The 19,958-nt window shown below is 45.3% G+C and overlaps 1 protein-coding gene across 1 annotated transcript in view; it reads right to left on the reverse strand.

Annotated features, from left to right (window-relative positions):
• MYO7A (myosin VIIA) overlaps window positions 1-19,958 on the reverse strand; it is a 64,676-nt gene that overhangs the window by 17,295 nt on the left and 27,423 nt on the right. Inside the window, exons 16-30 of the mRNA XM_058859648.1 lie at window positions 17,871-18,008; window positions 15,635-15,793; window positions 15,194-15,286; window positions 13,752-13,846; window positions 12,542-12,626; window positions 11,454-11,672; window positions 11,197-11,304; window positions 10,439-10,648; window positions 9,688-9,891; window positions 8,710-8,886; window positions 6,964-7,053; window positions 5,623-5,750; window positions 4,981-5,107; window positions 1,490-1,609; window positions 607-780 (exon numbers count right to left, since the gene is read on the reverse strand). Of these exons, the coding sequence (XP_058715631.1) occupies window positions 607-780; window positions 1,490-1,609; window positions 4,981-5,107; window positions 5,623-5,750; window positions 6,964-7,053; window positions 8,710-8,886; window positions 9,688-9,891; window positions 10,439-10,648; window positions 11,197-11,304; window positions 11,454-11,672; window positions 12,542-12,626; window positions 13,752-13,846; window positions 15,194-15,286; window positions 15,635-15,793; window positions 17,871-18,008 (2,127 nt within the window). The remainder of the gene's footprint in view (window positions 1-606; window positions 781-1,489; window positions 1,610-4,980; window positions 5,108-5,622; window positions 5,751-6,963; window positions 7,054-8,709; window positions 8,887-9,687; window positions 9,892-10,438; window positions 10,649-11,196; window positions 11,305-11,453; window positions 11,673-12,541; window positions 12,627-13,751; window positions 13,847-15,193; window positions 15,287-15,634; window positions 15,794-17,870; window positions 18,009-19,958) is intronic.

Raw genomic sequence — 19,958 nt, forward strand, 5'->3', positions numbered from 1 at the left:
GCAGCTCTTGGAATACTTGAGTTTCATTGACTTGCAGCTGTTGTCTCACCTGATGAAGCTTTACCCCTCTCATTTATGCTCACCTTTATTTTAACAGAATTTCTGAAAAGGATATGTTTTAAGGTTAAATACACCAGGTTAATTGCCAATGCAGGCATAGCAGTCTGGATTTTAGCTCATTTTGGAAGCTTAATTTAAACTGTTAGTTTTCCAATCAAATTTAATTGGCTCCCTTGCATAAAAATCCAGATAGGATGTTTTACTGGAAATTCATTTCTAATAAGCTTAACTAAGAGTAAGAGAATAGCATCACACAGGTGTATAGAAGGAAAGGAATTTCTGAAGGTTTCTGGTCCACCACACTGGTCAGAACAGGTGCATCTTTGAATGGGTTTCTCTGTGCATTTTCCTGTTAAATTCTGAATATCTCCAAGGAGAGATATTTTCCTACAACCCAGCTTCAGAATTTGACTACTCTTTTTGTGAAAACCATGCTGACACTTGTACTGTAGAAATAATCCCTCTGCCTTCTGGAAGTTATGTGACAGCAAGGAGAACCTCCCCCTTCTTTCCCAGAACTATTCAGGAACAGGACTTAAGATATACCTTGTCAAAAAGTGCAATGTAGAGTGAAAAGCCAAATCGGTCCTTCAGGCTGATTTTGTCAGCTAAAGAATTGCAGAGCTCTTTAGCAGTTGTTGCAGAGTCTGTCAACAGTGTCTTTGTTGTCCCATCCATAAATGTGACAGGCAGCATGATCGGTTTCTTGGACTTGGTCGCCTAAAGGATTAAAGTCAAACTTTATAATGTTATGTGTATTTCAATACTATGTACCTGCATACTCTTTACCCTACTCTGGTAACCACTTACTAATTCCTGATCCCACTGACTGGCTGCTTTTCAGTGCTACCACACCATATTTATCAACAGGATAATGTGCAGTCAGCCACTGGAAGCACGTGGAAGTCACAGATATTTTACTTAATACATTCAGTCATCAAGATGCCTAATCCAGTAAACACAAGCATGCTTGGAAATGCTCATGGACACTGGAGCACAACTGTATGTGCTGCAAATCTGTTTAGAAAATGAGAAATTTTTGCACAAACTACCTGTTCCAGCTATAATTATCCCCAAACAAGTCCCAGGGACCACTCACAGGAGGCAGTTTGCCTGCAGCCACCTTCATCTGGAAGACAGTTCCTTTGAACACACAGGGGCTTGCTCTGTGCCAGCTGGCCTCAATGCCAACAGCACACATTTAATTTAGAAATACCGATGCAGCCAAAAGGATTGATCTTCAACATACCCTGGAGCAAATCCAGGATGTACAGGGAATGCAATATGTTGGAATTTTGTGAAAATTCTCGACAGAAATAGGCACTTTGTTGTCCCACATTCTGTTCTGACAGAGATGTGGTTCTTGTGACAGTGAAAGGCTTAAACCCTGAGCCCCAGTTCCCTGGGGAGGCAATGAAGGGGCTCATACCTGCAGCTCCAGCCAGCTGGGTGGCTGTGTCCTTGTCCCATTGGCAAACGTCCGCCTCAGCCTCTCTTCACAATAGGGAGCATAACCTGGGGGGCCTCCGTTGATAAAGTTCCTTAAATACTGTTGGCAGCAGGGAACACATTGTTCAGACCTTTGGCTTAAGAGGCTGAGCATTTGCAAAAAGTAATGTTTTATTGGAGAAAAGCCCTCTGTGACTAATGGCAGTGATACCACTCAGGCTCAGATGTTCCTACATCACACTGCTGGGAGCTGAGAGGGAGTAGGACAGTCTGCACCCCTGCCTAGTTCTTCTACTGTGCACTTCTGGCCTCAGAGGAGATAAGATACCAGACTAGACAGACCTTTGACTGAAGCCAGAGCAGCAGCTTTTCTGTTTCTGCTATTGCTGCCCAGTGATTTCTATCTTTATATTTTAAAGATGGGTTATAAAATATTATTGAGTGCTGGCCAAAAAGACGGGAGTGAATGAAAAAGATGTGTAAGTAATGATTCAGGGGAATTGTAAGTGAATGCCACTCAGAACATTTAACTGACAGCACAAAACATCTTTCACAGTGACATTAAACAGATATCTCCTTAGTCAGATTTTAAATTGCATTTTGGCCTAAAGCAGAATTTGAAGCACTTTAGTACATGTTAAAAATACAACATTATTGTAGAGAAAATTAAATCCAGTGATTTCCACAATATGAAAGCGAACACACTTAAAAATATTACACCACCATCTTGGCCAAAATGTTAGCTAAGACTAATAAATCTGTAAATTGAATTTTTCTGAGAGACTTTATATTAAAATAAAGAGTTCTCTGAACGATAGCACACAGTTATTCCTTCAGAAACACAGACTGCTTTATAACACTGTCAGCCATAAATAACATGGCTAGAGAGACAGATATCTCTGTCAATCGTAACTTACAGAGACATTATGAAGTACCTACGTGATACAGGCAGGTTATAGGGATGAGATCTTCTGCAAACGATAGCAAGCAGTTGATGCAATGTAAAAGTGTAGTTTTAATTATGCTATTGCTAATAATGAACTATGCAATTACTTATTTTTTCATATTCCTACCTCCCTGTGACTGAACCTTCCCACCTAGGCCTGTTGTTGGTTGAAAGAAAGGTGCAAGGAACAGGAGTGCTAATGTGTCTTGGCCCATGTTTAACACATGATGCGACAAAGGTGTCTAATGGGATCCAAAGCACAACTTGAATATTTGGGAGCAGAAATACATATTGAAGACCTGCCTCATTATCAGTGAAATCCTTCTCATAATGTTGAGTTCTAATTGATACTTTTGAATGACAGAATCATAAAAGGAAATGGATGCCATCCAGAGGCACTTGGACATGGTTAAGAGTTGGGCCTGCATGAACCACAGGAAGTTCAACAAGGACAAAAGCAATTTCCTGCACCTGGGCTGGGGCAATCCCAAACACAGGCTGGGCAGAGAATGGATTGAGACTAATCCTGGGGAGGAGGACTTGAGTGTATCCATGGACAAGAAGCTCAGCATGATCCACCAGTGTGCACTCACAGGTCAGAAAGCCAAACATGTCCTGGCCTGCATCACCAGCAGTGTGGGCAGCAGGGCGAGGGAGGAGATTCTGCCCCCCTGCTCTGCCCTAACCAGATCCCACTGGGATCCCACTGCATCCAGCTCTGGGACCCCAACACAGGAAAGATGCTGAGCTGTTGGAGCAAGCCCAGAGGAGGCTGCTAAGATGCTCAGAGGGTTGGAGCACCTCTGCTATGGAGACAGGCTGAGAGAGTTGGGGTTGTTCAGCCTGGAGAAGGGAAGACTCCAGGGAGATTCTAGAGCACCTTCTGGAACTTAGAGGGGCTACAAGAGAGCTGGAGAGGGACTTTTGATAAGGGCATGGAATGACAGGACAAGGGGAAGTTGCTTTAAACCAAAAGAGGGCAGGTTTAGATTTGGCATAAGGAATAAATTCTTTCCTATGAGGCTGGGGTAAGAGACTGGAACAGGTTGCCCAGAAAAATTGTGTCTGCCTCATCCCTGGAAACATTCAAGGCCAGGCTGAATGGGACTCTGAGAAATCTGGTCTAGGAACCAGAAGGAACACCCTCCTGGCAGCAGGGTTGAACTAGATGACTCATAAAGATCCCTTCCAACCCAAACCATTCTATACCTCTATGATTCTATGATCCTGGGATTGTATGATTCTATGTCTGAGTCTCCAGATCTACTTATAAATTATTTCTGACAAGTGCTTTACTACCCTAAAGTAATCTTCTGTTATTAAAGATTTAAACCAACACAACTTCCTGCATCATACTTCTCAGATCTCATTTCCACACATAATTTAATTTTCTGTGACTTTGCCAGTGATTTATCTTCTTTATTGTATTTCAACACTGACAAGGCCTGGGGATGAAGGAAGCATTTCTATTCCTGGTTTCAGCTCTTTCAGTGCTGAACACCCAGTACCTAATCTGATATCTATGGAAATTAATGGAACATCTTTATTTCCAGTCAGGCACTGGAACAAATTGTCCAGGGAAGTAGTGGAATCACCATCCCTGGAAGTGCTGAAAAAAATGCAGGTATGGCACCTGTGGACATGCTTTACTGGTAGGCTTGGCAGTGGTTAGACTTGATCTTAGACATCTTTTCCAACCCAAACAATTCCATGACTCTACAAGTCATTTGGAAAGCAGACTGTTCAAATCTAGAACAGAACTTTGCCCAGAAAAGAGAAAAAGAAAATACTTAAGAATAACCTGAAATTCAAAAGTGTCAGCCCCTTGGCATCTCCCACTGACTTCAGTTCTGCTGATCCACAGTGCTGCTGAAGATGGTTACATGAGATGTCATCTCATGTGGCTGTTTGGAATTGGATATTTTCAATATGACACATGATGGGGAACATAGCAGCATTCAGAGAGCACCTTTGCAAATGTACATCCACGTAAATTAAATCCTTCCCTTTCTGTGTGCATTTTTTTTAGTATAAATTCATATTTATAATTGGCTGTGTTCCATTCTTTGCCACTTTTGGTAGAGTAGATGGTCTGAGGTCATACTGTCAAAGCCAGTAGATGCTGAATGCACAGACCTTTCCATATAAGAAACAGAGGAGAAATGTGGGCTATTCTGGTTGTGTAAATTCCATTTGCAGCCTCCCACAAACAAATTTCCTACCGGAAGTCACTTAATCACATCTTGACATATCTACATGCAGGAGACATCATCTAATTTGGATGTCTACATTACCTTTAGAGTCACAGAAAAGAGACAGTCACTTCTCAGGGGTGACTCATCTCATTGGCATTAGACATTGAACTTGGGATCATGAACAATTTTCTTAGGAACTCTGTCGTCTCCATTTCTGGGAAAGACTGGGATTCCCTCTACTGTGAAACCCAAGAGAAAAGCTGGTCCCATGAGTGGAAAAGAAAATGTACCGGTAGATAATTTGTTAGACAAATGTCATCTACAATTTACCTTCACAAACTTCTCAGAAGGAGCAAAACATCCCACACAAAGGGACATTAGGATCCAACCCCTAGCATGGCTGCTTTTAGATGGGTTCTGAGTCAGCTGCTTGCAGATTTGACAGTAGATTTCATCCCTACAACAAGAATAAAAAAATAATTAAAAGTTAAACAATAAAAAAAGAGAAACTATTTAACATTAATTCCCATTAATAAACATAAACACATAAATTGGCTAAATCAGTGGAACTGGCCTTTCCAATTTTTGAATGCTTCATTTAGCAGTTGAAATGATTTTGAATTTTTCATTTGTAGATCATTAAAAATATTCACACAAACAAAAGAGATACAATGGTCAAATGGAAAACAGCAGTGAGGAACAAGAGTAGGCATCTAAAAAAATAATCCAGTGTCATTAGGACTTTCAGAAATGTTTGAATCCCTTTGCACAGTCTTTCTACTGGGCCTGATATGGACAGTAAGGAACATGACCCAGCCCAGCCTGCATTATACGACATAACCATAAAAATTATGTAACGAGAGCTTTGTAAAGCTGCAGATAATATCAAACTTGCTTGAATAGCTCAAGAAAAGCCCAAGGAAGAAGGAATGGCAAGAATGGCATGTTCATGCCCTTGTTTTGATTTCTAACCTTAAGGCTGGCCTGAGGATGCCATTACCAATAATGAAATGGAGCTTCTCCAGGTTGGAAGTGGGTCGGTCTTCGAGCATGCTATTACCCTGCAGCGTAGACTCACCATCGTGAAGTCTCTTTGTCACCTGCCAACCAGACAGATTGGTCTCTTTCAGGACAGCTAGTTACTCTGTCCCCCCCACCCCCATCCCAGGTGTGTGGTGCTCCCTCAGGACTCCTCCACCAGCCAGGAGAGCTCTCAGGAGTTCTTCCATCTAGGATTTTAACAGCAATGGGAGGGTTTGACTGTGCTTGCTTTAATCACATATGGGTGAAATTAAAAATGGTCCTGTCTAGTCACACTTCCACCTGCTTGGTTCCTCCCCAGGGTTTCTACAATGGCACTGCCCTTGGATTCCAGCTCTGAGCTGGTCCTGCTGCTGGGAGAGGGCCACCAAGGGTCTTTGGAATAAACCCATCTTATTTCCAAGGAGGACCTGTCCCTTTAACTTAATCATATTAAAATAATCATCAGTGTTTTCGCTGGCAAAACGGACCCATTCCGCATGCTAATGATGCAGCTGAAAATGCACAAGCATGGTGCTGTTTGTGAAAACAAGGATGGCATTTGTCTGCCTAGCAGCTCACTAACCCCATCTCCATTAGAGAGATGACATTTCTAGAGCATCTTTAGAGCCAGTCAGGGTGAGCTGGACTGGGCCCTGTTTCTCCCTACTGACCCCTAAGGGAATATGTCACAGAGCAATCTTCATGCTCTCAAGTAGCTATAGCCAGGTAAGATGGTGCCTGCTCCGGAAATGGGAAGTCTATCCATTGTTTCCATCACTCCCAGCTGAAGGATTTATCATTCCTCACTCTTTTGAGATGGCATTTCTCAAAAGCTCTCAGCTTGGGGTAACTGCTCCCATGGGGATTTTTGTCCCTGGCACTGGAGCGGAGCAGAGGAATGGTTGAGTGCTGTTGGAGACCCCACCTCTGCTACCTATGGTAGAGGGCAGGAAACTAAAAGCAGGGATAAGAATCAGACCATCACAGAGTGGTGAGAGGTATCAGCAGCTGGATGGAGGGCTGTGAAAGAGGGGAGGGAAGGTGCTGGATGGATGGAGAACAGGAGCCGAGGGGAGGCCGGCGCGAGGTGCAGAATGACTCAAGGAGACACGGGAAGCCAACCTTTCCCCTTAAACACTCCTTAAATCTTTCAGGCAGAGAGACAGGTAGCGCCAAACCCAGAGGAGGGCTGGTTCTATGTTGTCTAGGGAAAAGCAGAAGAGAGTCAGAGAGGGCTGCAGACAATCCAACGGCACTTGTGCTGCCAGGCGGCCAAGCGTCTCCCCTCACCTCCTCCGTCAGTTTGGATTTCTTCTTGAGTGTTAGGGAGACCAGTTTGTGCCGCACACTGTTCTTCTTGTGCCCATCAATGTGAGTACTCTGCAAAGTAAGAGAGGTGGATGCAAAGTGGTGAGATGCAAATGCTGAACAAGTGGTCTCTCTGCCTCCCCTGGGCTCCTGCAAAAGACCATTAATCCTGAGCAGAGTGAGATGTTTCAGAGGCTGGAGGGAACCAGAAGTCCGGACCCATATTCCTGTGCCCCTTGATAACCCAGGGCTGGCTCTGAATTTCGTAGATACTCTCTAATCATTAAGTGTCCCTCAGATCAAAATTATATATTTGGAACACATGAAAAACTCATGTTGAATACATGGCTGACTTGTGCTTAGCCCAGGTCCACCCAGTTCTGCTGTATGACAGTGGAAATGAGATGAACAAGACCACTCTCTGAGACAAGCCATTTACACAGTGGTTTTTAGCTGGAAGTCATCTAGACAGGGATTCATGGACAGGTAATTACCCACTGTGGTAGCCCAACTTTTAACCAGCCCTGTGCTCTGTCAGGTTTTCTAGAAGAACACCTTTGATGTGGGATAGTTTCAGGCACTGACTAAAATATCATCAAATTACTTGCTGGCTTTCTACTTTTATAGCAAACTTCTGTACCCAGTTAACCTCCACCCATTATATACAGCTTTGAAAAGACCATGATTTCACACCCAGTTGACACTTTGAGTCCTGGGGCTGTGATGGTTTATATCCATTAAAAATATGAGCTGGTACTGTAAACCTGGATTTGTATATCATTTCACTCAGGCATCTCTTTGTACTGTGAAGAGATGATGTAACTACAGAGAAAAAAGGACAGTTTAAATATTCTTCTGTACTACCTGATATCTCAGTTACTCAAACTATGCCTTTTTGTAATAAACAAGCAAGAAATTATGGGTAGAAGGAATGCAAGGTGATTCTTGGTGTATATTTTTACAGAATTATGATCCTGTGGCTACTCTTGTCAGGTGATTCACTAGAAGTATGATATTGTCATTTCTAAGAACAAGGAGATTTGTTAATTTACCTCTGCAAATACTGTAGAGATTTGTCAAGAAAACTTCTTGGAAATTAAATAGTGGCATCCAGAAGATGCCAATAGCAGATTATATTTTATCCTATTGAATAAAGCAATTGCCAAAGATGAAAATGTAGCAGCACCTGGACATTGATTTATCCAGAATAGTGTTTTGCCTGGGAAGGATATTAAGATGAAGTCCTCCAGTGACATCCAGAAGGATGCAATAGGGATTTTTTTTTTTTTTTTTTTTAGTTTTTATTTGGACAGCTTAATCTCATGGTAACTAATTACTTCCTGCTTCAAGATTAAGGGCATATTTTTAATTTAGTCTCTTCTGACTCAGGGCAGATCAAAAGGAAATCCCCAAATAAGAAACTTAGGACACTGCATTCTCCCCCTGTACTTTAGCCCTGCAGGGTAGAGGAGAGAGATCAAAGTCCTGTGAGAGATATCAGGGCACTTCCTTCACTGGGGAACATTCAGCTATGGGACAGTCAGTTCTCCCTGTAAGGAAGGGACAGAATTACAGGCAATTCTCCCTTCATAGCATAAGTGCAAATAAAATCAACAAACTGATTGCCTGAAGCAAACTTTGCAAGTTGTTTCTTTCCAACACATTTCAATATCCAACACCTAATAATAATAATAATAATTATATCTGTTTTACAGATGCAGCAGTTACCTCTCCTTCTCCCTGCAGAGCCTGCAGTTCTTTCTTATAGGTCTTTTTCCCAAGAGTCTCATAGATTTTTGTCATTACTGGTATCTTCTCACCACCATCACTCATGGCAGTGTGATATTTCGGCTCAGGAAGGTCTCCCATGAAACGCAGGATAGTGATCCATACAGCAAGTGCCGCCTATTTGAAAGGAAAATTACACCTCATTAGCTCACACCAGAGTAGTGGAGAGGGTGGTAAAGCCATGCTGAGTCTATCAGGATCCTCACCATGGTCTCTCTGTACACCTGCAGGAGGTAAAATACTTCCCTGTGCCACATGTAGCAGTTTTGCCTGCAGCACACATCCTCTCTGAATGATGGGCAGGCTGCTGGCTGGGACCACACATTCAGGCTCTGTGTTGGTGCCACCATGAATGTGTTTGTGAACCCTACATGGGGTTTACTCCTTGACAGGAGATGCCAAACTTACCAAGGGGCAGGTTGGCAACTCCTAACCCACTGCAGAGGGGAAGAAGAACCACAGTGAAGGCAAGTTCATGGATAGTGTAATACGCATTATAGCCATGCAGGTTCCATCCATTTCTGCCCTTGTACTGCTGGCTATGGGACAAACAGTTCTTCTCTTCTAGCTCTGCACTGGTGTGTACAACAAGGTAAGAAGCAACTTTTCCAGCTCCCTAGAAGCTTTACAAGTGGTACTAAGCAACAGTTTCCATTGCCCGTGCCATGAACCCAGAACACCCCGCTGTCTTAACACAAATATCAAACTACAGAGATGGACCCTCCTCTCTAATGTTCCATCCCTCTAATATTCCTCTAATAATTACTCAAAGCATACTGGTGGGACAGTGGCCATGGACACATGCAGCAGATGAGTGTATCCCAAAATGGAAACTCCTGGTGCCCTTTGGCTGGAGGCTTACCCAGGCTTGCTCCAACCCACCCAGCCCTGCTCAAGGTTTTTCATCCCCTGCCTCACCAACTGGTCTCCTTCATCCTCGTGGTACAATAGAGGCTGCTTGAGGGGCCGGCGGATGTACGTGTGTGTTGTTGTGCCCTGGAAATAGGTGGCTGCAAACTTGGCAAATTTGTACTCTGAGAGGTCTTCTTCCTCCTCCTCAGGGAGAGGCAATGCTGCATCCAGGTCCTCTTCTTCCAGCTCCTTCTGGACTTGCTCAAGGTCCTGTTGTGGAAGGACACGTCAGACACCCAGTGTGGCTTTGGATATCAAACTACCATTTCCCTTTGGGCCTGACTCTTCTGCCAGTCTGACTTCCATCCCAAAAGGAAAAGTCAGCTGGAAGAAAAACAAGGAATATAGCTCCAGAGCCCATGCAAAGCCCAAGCTCCAAAGGACATGCCTGTGCCCAGGAATGTCCCCAGAGCAGCAGAAGAAACAATGAGCATGGCCCCACTCATAGTATGGGGAAAGGATGTCTAAGAGCTAAATGCCATGAGCTGTGATGAACCTAAAAGAAAGATCTCAAAGGCCACAAGTCCTTGATGACCTTTTAGTGATACTGCTCTCCTCCATTTCGTAGTCCCAGGGAAAGCTGCCAGGCTGCCTGACCATCTCTAGCCACAGTAACCCTCTGGGGCCACATAGGACAGCCTGGCCTTGAAGGAAGCCTTCAGAGACACACTTTTTTATTACTGTACTCTTTCTTCATCTATTAATGTTTTGCTAACACCAATCATGTGATAGCCAGGCTTCTGTACATCTCCACTACCTCAAAGCCGTTGGGTGCCTGTCCCTCCTGGCCAGGAAGGGAGGAGGTTGTCCCCAGGAATCCAAACATTTTGTCCACCATTTCTGAGTCATTCACTGGCTCATTGCGAGCTCTCTCCATTTTCTCTAAGAGCTCTTTCTTCCGACGTGCTTCCTCCTTCTCCTTTACTTCTCTCTCTGCATCTTCCCGTGCCAGCTGGGCCAGGCGTACCTGAAAAAGAAGAAGTGCAATGACTGAACTGCTCCTTCCAAAAAGCTGGCAGTAAATTCCACATGGTCTGGATTTAGGAAGGCAAGCTGCCTGGTGCTTAGGGCACTACACCCATATCATAACTTGGAGCAAACCAGTGACATGGTCATATCTCAGTTTCCCAGCTGCAGAAGGACAAAGCAATGCATTTTCCCAATTCCTTAGTGCCTGTAGGGGTGTCGGTTCATGCACAGAAACTCTCACTGACCTCATTTTTTTCTTTTATACAACAGCCCTGCACGTACACACACACACAGAGTGTCCCAGTTCCCCCTTTATACAATAACAAATGTGAATAATAGCTATAATCTCTGGCATTCCTGTGCAGCAAATCAGAAATTCTGGAGCAGATTCAAACTAATAGAGCACAGAGTACTTTAGAGAATTAAATACAAAGCACTCAAACAGGGTAGAAACCCCTTAGATATTTTTGTCATTGCCCCTCAAAGGAGCAAAACTAGTTCCTGGAGAACAGACAGAACCCCAGAAAGAGATCAGTCCCCGTGTACTTGGTGTTTCTTTTCTGCTTCTTCTTTGGCTTTCTTGGCACTCATCTCCTTTCGAAGTCGTTCCTCTTCTGCCAGCCGAAGCTTCTCTGCTTCCAGGCGTCGATAATACTGTGGGAATAAACAGAAGGATCTTTCTGAATAGGCATCTAGTTATTTTCAGATTCTTTTTCCTTTAAAAATGGATCCCAAGAGCACGTGATACAGAAGCCTGTATTTCTCCCCTCTCCTCATCTGCATTTCTCCTGCACGGTACTTACTTCCCCCCGGAGGCGCTTGTAGAGCCTTCGGGCGATCATGCCCCGGGCGTAGGCCTGGACGGTGAGGACAGCCCAGAGGCGGTGGCGGAAAGCCCTGCGGACCAGGTAGCCCCGGCATCGCGCCTGGAACTCGATGATCCGCCGGCGAGCCATGTGGTACTGCTTGTGAAGCTTGCGGGATCGGTACAGGGCCTGCAGCCTCAGGAAGCCAATCCGCATCTGCAAGAGGGAGCAGGATGAAGCCACCCTGACAGCCAGGGGCTCACCTACCATAAGCAGATTTTCACTGCTAACTTCTTGCTTGCACGGCTGTAAATAAGAGACACTGAAATTAGACCCCATGACAGCAAACCTTCTGGAGGGAGGTTCTCCAAGAGGGCGGAGAAATTAAACCCTCTGGCTGCTGCATTGATTCAAAGCCCAGGAAGGACAAACAGTTTCTTCCCCACTGAGCCTTTGAGAGGCCTCTGGATGTCTGGTTGGCCATCCCAAGGTAGCCACAAGCCATGAGGGTTGCTCCTACAGAGGTCCAGCATCTGCAAAACTCCTGTTTGACAGTCAAGATGCTGTTTGACAGCAGGGGACAGCATCCTAGCCAGCCTGGAAGTGGCCATTTTTATCAAGTTGCAGACTTGAAAGATTATATTGAGATACTTTAGACCTTAACATACTTTCCAAAAGACCCTCCTGTTGGGTCAAAACCAGCTGGAAGAGGGAGAGAAGAGGACTATGGACTGGGATGGTGAGAAACCCAAATATGGCTCCACATGGAGACGGAGTCCATTTTTTAGAGGAAGCTGTTCTTGAGTTTTCAGTCATCTGGAAACTACGGGAAGAGTTGCAAAACCCCAAATGACCAGTTGGTGCAATGGACATATAAGTCACAGGGGAAAGAACAGCTAGGGGGTGGTCACTTCAATGAGACAACAAAGCAAAAGAGCAAACTTCCATTCATCACTCCAAATGATAAAAGCAAACCTCACCACTTCTGACATTCAGTGGGACATTTTGAACCAGGAAACTCTTATGTATGTCCCAGGTGAAAGAGGCAGGAAGGCAGAAGTGTGAGGAAGCACCCCTGTACTTACAGCACCATAGTTCTTCCTGCAGTTATGTCCACGCCAGTATCTCTGAATCATCAGGACTGAATTTCTCACTTTCAGGAAATTGGACCTGGAAAAGCATTTCAATCATTTGCCTCTGTGGTTTGGCCACAAGTTATCACCATTTCTTGAGCCTCATTTCTTGGATATTTGAACCCGAGTGTCCAGGTGGAATAAACACCTCATTTTTGGCTTGAAAATATCTCCTTCCCTACCACTCCTTGCATTCATAAAAACATCTGTAGGCACTCTCTCTGAGGGGTCTCTGCAGGGAGATTATGCCACACTGGGATATGGGAATGGGAAGAACAGGAGATGCTAGGAATGGTTCCCTCCTTTGCCCAGCCCTGCATCCTCTTCTCACACCTAAAATCTCTTCTCTATGTGTCCTTCCTACTTTGTTCTAGCACCTGAAAGTGGATTGAATCCCGCCCTAATGATTTTGGGAGAAAACCTCACTAACACCACGCTACTACCCCTACCTGCTCCTCCAGTCCTCAGCCTGATCTGATTCTACCTGCAGATAACATAGAGACAATTGTGTTGGGAGGCCTTGTGGGGGGTCTTGCTATGATCAGTGAGTGAAAGATTGATGAATTACTTAGCATGTGCCCTTTCTGCAAAGCACAACCTGAGTCACAGCCATGGCTTGAACAATCAAAGAGCATAAAACCCCAAGAACTGTCCCTCCTCCATAGGTGAAGCTTGTCCTTGGCTGTCGCTCCCCCTCTTCATCCACAATGGTGCTATGAGCTGCCTCTTCCCATGTCTGGAAAGAGGGCTGCAAAGGGAAGAGTTCTGAACCCCTTGGCCCTTGGAGAGAGCAATTTTAGTAGCAGTAGGTGACCCAGCGTTCCCTCTGCAGTCTTGTGGGGATCTCCATAGATTGGAGTCTCAGTGCTGCCTTCAGCTGGCTCAGAGTCCACTGCTGCACTGTCATAGCAAACACCACATCCTCTGAAGATGGCACTGAACAGGGACTGAAGGTCCTATTCTGTCCAGGTTTGAGGCAGATAACACAGTTATTCTCTTGCTTCCTCCTCTGTTTTCCTCCAGTACTTGCTGCACCTGAGTGCTAACACATCAAGGGTCTCCTCTGGTGATCTGGGCACCAAAGGAGTCAGGCAGCCTTCAGGAGGCACTTGCTGGATAAAGCATCCCACATAGGCCATTTGGCCATAGGGTTCATACTTACCTGTCTTTATACCCACGAACCACCTTCTGGATGAGGATGACTTTGTCCGTGATGGCCTTGTCTCTCTCAATCTCCAGCAGCATGTCGTGGTGGTCCTGTGGGAGGAAGAAACACAGCATCAATGCCTCAAGCTCTCCCTCTGCCTGCTGTGTGGTCAGAGTGGGTGGTACAAGACCCTTCTTCAGGACAGTTGTTCAAAAGAAACTCTTGGGTCATTTTACATCCCAAGTACTACCCCACCTGCTCACTGGGGAAGTCCTAACATAAAGCCTAGTCATCCATAGTCTTCATTCCCAAATTAACCAGAGCATTCAGAAGCTGCAAATGCAATACTTCACAGTCTGAAAACAACTAAATTACATTGCCCTTCCCTGCAGAGCTCCCTCCTAGTGCTCTCGGCCATGGGAGCAGCTCCTATGAGCACTGGAGAGGTTTGCAAACAAACTCCAGGCTGCCCGGGGCCCATCACTTCTTCCAGCCAAGACTGCAATGCCTCCCTAACCTAAGAAAAAAAAAAAGCTCCTCAAAACACTGAATTTCCTTTGCCCTGAGGCTTTCAGATGCACCGATCCAAGCTTTATTCTGATTCCTCCAATGTTTTGTGTGATTCAGCTTTCTTTCCCAGTCATGGCAAGCTGAGCCATGCCGCACTGGGTGCAGCAGAGGCAGTTCCACGTGTTTCCTGCTTTGCTCGACCTCCCGTGGCCCCTTGGGGCCTCCCAGTTTCTCTGTTTCCTGTCCTGACAGCTGTGAAATCTTGATAACAGGCTCTGGAAAGAGCAACTAGTGAGAACAAGTTCTGGGGAAAAGATGAGGGTGTTTGTGCTGGAAGTGGGATTTGGGGTTGAGTTTAGGTATAAGCAGTCAGGGTTTATCATTGTGGTTTTTGCTCAAAAGAAGCCTCACCTTCCCAGAACATCACAGAAATGGGTTTGTAAGGAAAGGTGTGTATGGGGCTGCAGGGAACCTGCAGTGTTAAACTGATCTGTGTCAGCTGGACTGACGCAGAAAAGGAGACTGTAGGCACATCTTGGGTTGCACAAGGATGCACAGGAAGCAAAATGAGCCTGTTGTGCTCATGTCTCTCTCTCTGCAGGGTCCTGCATGGGCATCCCTCCTGCTGCTGTGCCTTTTGGGTGAAGCCAGGAGAGGAAGCCGAACCACCCGGCCCAGGAGGGAAAAGGCTGAGCACTGGATGTGACCACTTTTGTGTCAGTTTGAATTTGTGAATGCATCAGTGCTGGCACTGTGTCAGGACTTCCTCCTGCCTGATGCTCCTAAACTGGCCACAAATATTCTGCCTTAACCCAGGTTCTACCCACTGACATGCCAGTCCAGAGACCATGGAAAAGGGTCATGTCTTGTGATGGAAAGGAAATGGTAGGACACGCTTCCAGAGGCAAGGATCCAAGATGGCAGGGGGAATGTGAAGAACCACCCACCTTTAGAAATATCTTTGTTTTGCCAATCTGCCAGTCATCATCCTTCCCCAGCACTGCTTCAGCAATGCGCTGGCATGTCCCACGCAGGTCACCCTGACAGAAAAGGGGTTGAGATTCACCAGGACCAGACTCACCCATTGCTTCTCCCAAGCCCAGTGTAAACCTATTCTGGTCCCAAACCCTGCAGATTTCTGCTAATGAGTTTCTTATAGCTTCATTGTCACTTTGTTTAAGATGAGTGAGATGGACAGGCTGAATATGGCTACCTATCCCTGCCAGCCTTGTAACTATTTTTCCTTCACTTGGAAAGCCCAGAGCGCCGCTGTGACACCTGGGGATCAAATGTTGCATAACTGATTTTGGAGAGTAGGCACACCTCATAAATATCGCTGGAGATTGCCCAGCAGGGAGCACTCGTTACCTGTGAGAGAGGATTCTCACCTGCTTGTACGCTGGCTTCACCCCAGGCATGAGCACCCGGTACCGGTCCACGAACTCCACAAAGGTGTAGCGGATGGGGTACCCAGCCCGGCGGATGCGGATGGTCTCCATCATCCCCGAGTACCTCAGCTGACGGACACACAGCTCCCGATCAAACAGCTAGGGAGGTTACAGAACACAGGGGCTTGATTGCAAATCTTTTAGGGCTAGTTCATTGTACTTATGGACAACTATGCACTCCTCCACTTGGGCCTGATGAGGCACAGACTGCTGGAGACAGTTTTAATTTTCTTTGTATGGTTTTGTTATCTAATTCATCCCACGCCTTTCTCTTGGACTAACCAGAACAATACTCAGGAGCGGCAGCACGGGATGATGTACAGACACTGAGAGCTCCAGCCAGCATCCCGATACAAACAATTTTTTTCCTCCCTAAAGCACATTTCAGAAGGAAGTAAAAGTTTTAGAATAACAAAGTAACAAACAGTCAGGACTTTCCACTGACCTGTCACTTCCGCTATCCCATTTCCTATCACTATCAGTAGGTTTTCCTTCAAAGGCAGGGAGAGAAAATGATCTCTCAGACTATGTTCTCTTTTGCAGTCTCCCTGCACAGCTCTGTGCAACTTTATCTGGGATTTCTTTTCCTTTGGATTATTAAACCAAGGCTAAAATTAAATTTGGAAAGAAATCACATTTCATATCACACTGCAGTCTCTGATTCAGTGTTAGCTCACCCACTCAGTTCTTTAATGGGGAGATTAATTTCTCTTTGTCTAATTCTTTCAAACTTGAAACTGTTTTCCTGTCCCACTGAAAGTTTTGTAGACAGATAGGTTGAACAGAGACTTCTCGCTTAGCACTTGCAGGACCTGATGAAATACAGACTTCCTATGCAGGACACAAAATACCAAACTGAATTCCAAACATCCAGGTGTAAAAACAGCTAAGAGTCAGGGCATTTAGAATAATCTGCTAACGTTAGTTCAGGATGTACATCTATTTCTCAACATCACCTATGTTCAAAAAGAAGATCTTGTTCTAATCTCTGCTCTCATGATAATCACAGATCAGACACATTGTTAAATATTTACCCAAGATATTCCATTAACAGGCTAATAGGTGCCTTTTTACTCTCACCAAAACCAGAATAAGAGCACAGTAAAATGATCTGAGAGACCTACCAAACCTTTTGCTCTGCATCATATCAGGTTCATTGAACAGCAAAAATAAGTTTCAAACAAACACTGCTTGTACACAACAGCTCCGAAATTCAGTATTTTATGCTTTTTTGCACTCAGCTGAGCTATGCTAACAGACACTGACCTTACATAAACCTCCAGGCCTGGCTAGATTATTTATTAAATAAAGCTCTTCCTTTCCAAGCAGTATCACTTTTAACTGTGGAGAGCAAGAAACAGTGATTGCTCACAGCATCAGTGTCTGTGCCTTCAAGGTGTGGGGAAAGGGATGAGGGCATGCAGCACCCACCTTATCACCTGCCTTCTGCTGCAAAGCTCAGAGTCTCTTCCATGAGCAGGTCAGGGGGATTGAGAGCCATGTCCTTCTTTCTCATTTGCTCATAAAAGTTTGCTCCCATAGTGTTCATTGCTTTTGAAGCAAATCCCTCTAAACTGGAGCAAGATAACTCCTCTAAAATCTCCTCTGTGCTATTTTGCCTCTTTTTTCCCCCTCTGCTTTTAGAACCGTGCTTTTGTAATCGGTGAAGAAAATAAAAAGGCAGTAGAAAGGATCAAAGGATCAAAGGATTTAAAATGAGGGAGATCCACTGGGAGCAAAGATTTTCAGGAAAACACCCACGGGAAGATGATTTTTAGAAAGCGCTGAACTCTGCCACAGAACTAAACCCATGGCTCAGTTGAAGTCTCTGTCAGGAAGGAGCCTACCCCCTATGGAAACAGAGAGGCATTTCCTATAGGAAAAAGGGCTGCAGGGGGAATTCCTTGAGATCGTCATTGGGAAGAAAGGCAGGGTCAGGAGCTACACCCTGCAAAAAATTTTGGGGTGCTGTAGGACTGCAAAGCAAGTGCCTGATTTTGCCAACCCTTTTGTGACTCTGTTGCTTGTACAGCAGGCTGTGGATTGGTTTTCTAAGTGTGCAGCGTTAATCCTGACTCCAGTGACACCCAAAGGAGTTTTATCAGTAGCTCCAGGGCAGAACGACCCCACAGGCATCCAGTACAAAAAGCAACCAGGAGAGAAAAGCAGGACTTACCATGGGCTTCTTGTACTCATTGGGCTTGATGCAGCGGACAAAAAAGGGCTGGCACACGCTGAGAGTCCTCATCAACAGCTCCAGGGAGCGCTTGAACTGGCTGCTGAGCGTCGGCGAGCGCTTCCTCGTCTCTGCTCCCTGGAAAACCGCAGCACAGTGCACTCAGGAAATGAAAGGATTACACTGCCTTCCCCTCTGGCTGCATCCCCAGGAACCTCCTGCAACAGCCTGGCCTGGAGCAGGGAGTGGGGCCAGAGGTAGCTGAAAGTTGTGGCAGAAGATGGGAAGGGCAGGGCCCCTGAACTTGCAATAGCCAGGCTCCAGCAGCCTACTCCATATGGTTCTATGTAGGCAGGAAAAGTGAGATGATTTAATTTCTCCTGCTTGAACCTCCATGTGTGACTGGAAAACCCATCTTCCCTGTGTGGCACCATGAGGAAGATCTGCCCATAAGAGCAAACAGTCTCTTCTGGGCCATCAGAATTCTCTGTATTACAGGCTGGGGCAATGCACCTGCCCAGGGATGCTCTCAAGAGCAGTGTGGGCTTCCTTCCCCCCATGCATTGCAGCATGGGCACACCAAACCCTCTGTCACGGCTCCTGCTGTCAGGCAAGGCTCCTCCTGCTCTATGGACCAAGAACCTGAGACCCATTTAGGGTAAAAACTAATCCAGGAGAATGCTTGCTGAAGGGTGACTCTATAACACTTCTGCTGAGATTCCTCAGCCTGTACTACCACAGATTCAAGTAGCTTTTGGAAAAGAATATTAACTAGACTAAATGAGGTGAGTATTTAGGGGGAATCAGGATGATTTAGAGAATTTTTCTTGATTTAGCTCCCCTGGTCAAATTAACAACCCAATCTCTATGTTGGGGCAAGTGTTTCTAAATGAGAATGTGTATGTTTCCCTTAATAGTCCCTTTTCCCTGCTCAGTGAAAACCTTGTTAAACCAGCTCCAAATTAAGTCCTTAGCTCATTTCATGTGCCAGCCACTATTACCTGAGCTCATTACACATCAGTCACAGTGGTGCTGTGTGTCCAGTGGGGTCTGTTGTTTAGGGAGCCTTTGTGGGGCAGCAGGTAATGCTGGAGGGTTGAAGGAAGAGTTGGGCACCAGGAGGCAACTCCCTCTTAAAAACGGGGTGAACATGTAAAATGACCTGTGACATGACCGGATGGCCAGAGAATTCCCCAAAGGGAGAGTTCCAGCAGGATTTTAATGCATTTTTCCTCCAAACATCCTCTTATTTGTGGGTGGTCAAGCCACCTGTGGAGTCACAAAATCCTCATCTGCGCTGGCCTCGCTGCCATGTTTTGCAGTGTTTATTTGCATATTTTTGTTCCTGTGTTTATTTCCACTTTTGCTAAAATATTTACACATGCTTCATCACATAGCACTAATAATCTTCAACATTCCCACCGCCCAAAACTGAGGAATTCCACAGAATCACCAAATAGTTTGGCTTGGAAGGGATTAAAAATTCCCACTAGTCCAACCCCTTTGTCACCAACAGGGAGTTTACACAGCTCAGGTTGGATGTGATGTTGAGACAAATCCAATCAAGACAAACACAAAGTCACCATGGAATTCCAACAAGAGGAAACCCAGCTCATGCAAGCACCACAAAAACCTGGGCTGCTTGAAAAAAGGAGCATGGGGGGCTACTAGCAATCTCTCCCAGGAAAATCCTTCCCAGAAAGACAAACTGGTAACAAATCTAGAATAATTAATGGATACATCTGCTACCTGCAGAGCACCATAGAGTCTGATGCTCATATTTTGTCGCAGACTTTCTGAGGAGAAGGCTGTTTCAGCAAGAATCTTGGTTTGAAAGGCTTTGATGAATGTTTTCTTATCACATGGCTAATTATGCACACAAGGTCACTGCTGTGAGATGTGGAAGGATAGCCACAGGGGTTAGAAGCAGCAACACATGCAGGAGCAGGACTAGCAGTTGGAAACAATTGCATGTTAGCCAAATTTTAGTCAGTTTGGACTTGGCTGGGAGAGATTATTTTTAAGCCATGGTGTTAGAAAGGGAGTAAAACTTTATATGAGGGTCTACAAGGGAGTGGTTTGCTCCCA

This window comes from Poecile atricapillus, chromosome 1 (assembly GCF_030490865.1).
Source record: "Poecile atricapillus isolate bPoeAtr1 chromosome 1, bPoeAtr1.hap1, whole genome shotgun sequence".
In the NCBI taxonomy this organism is placed as follows: Eukaryota; Metazoa; Chordata; class Aves; order Passeriformes; family Paridae; genus Poecile; species Poecile atricapillus.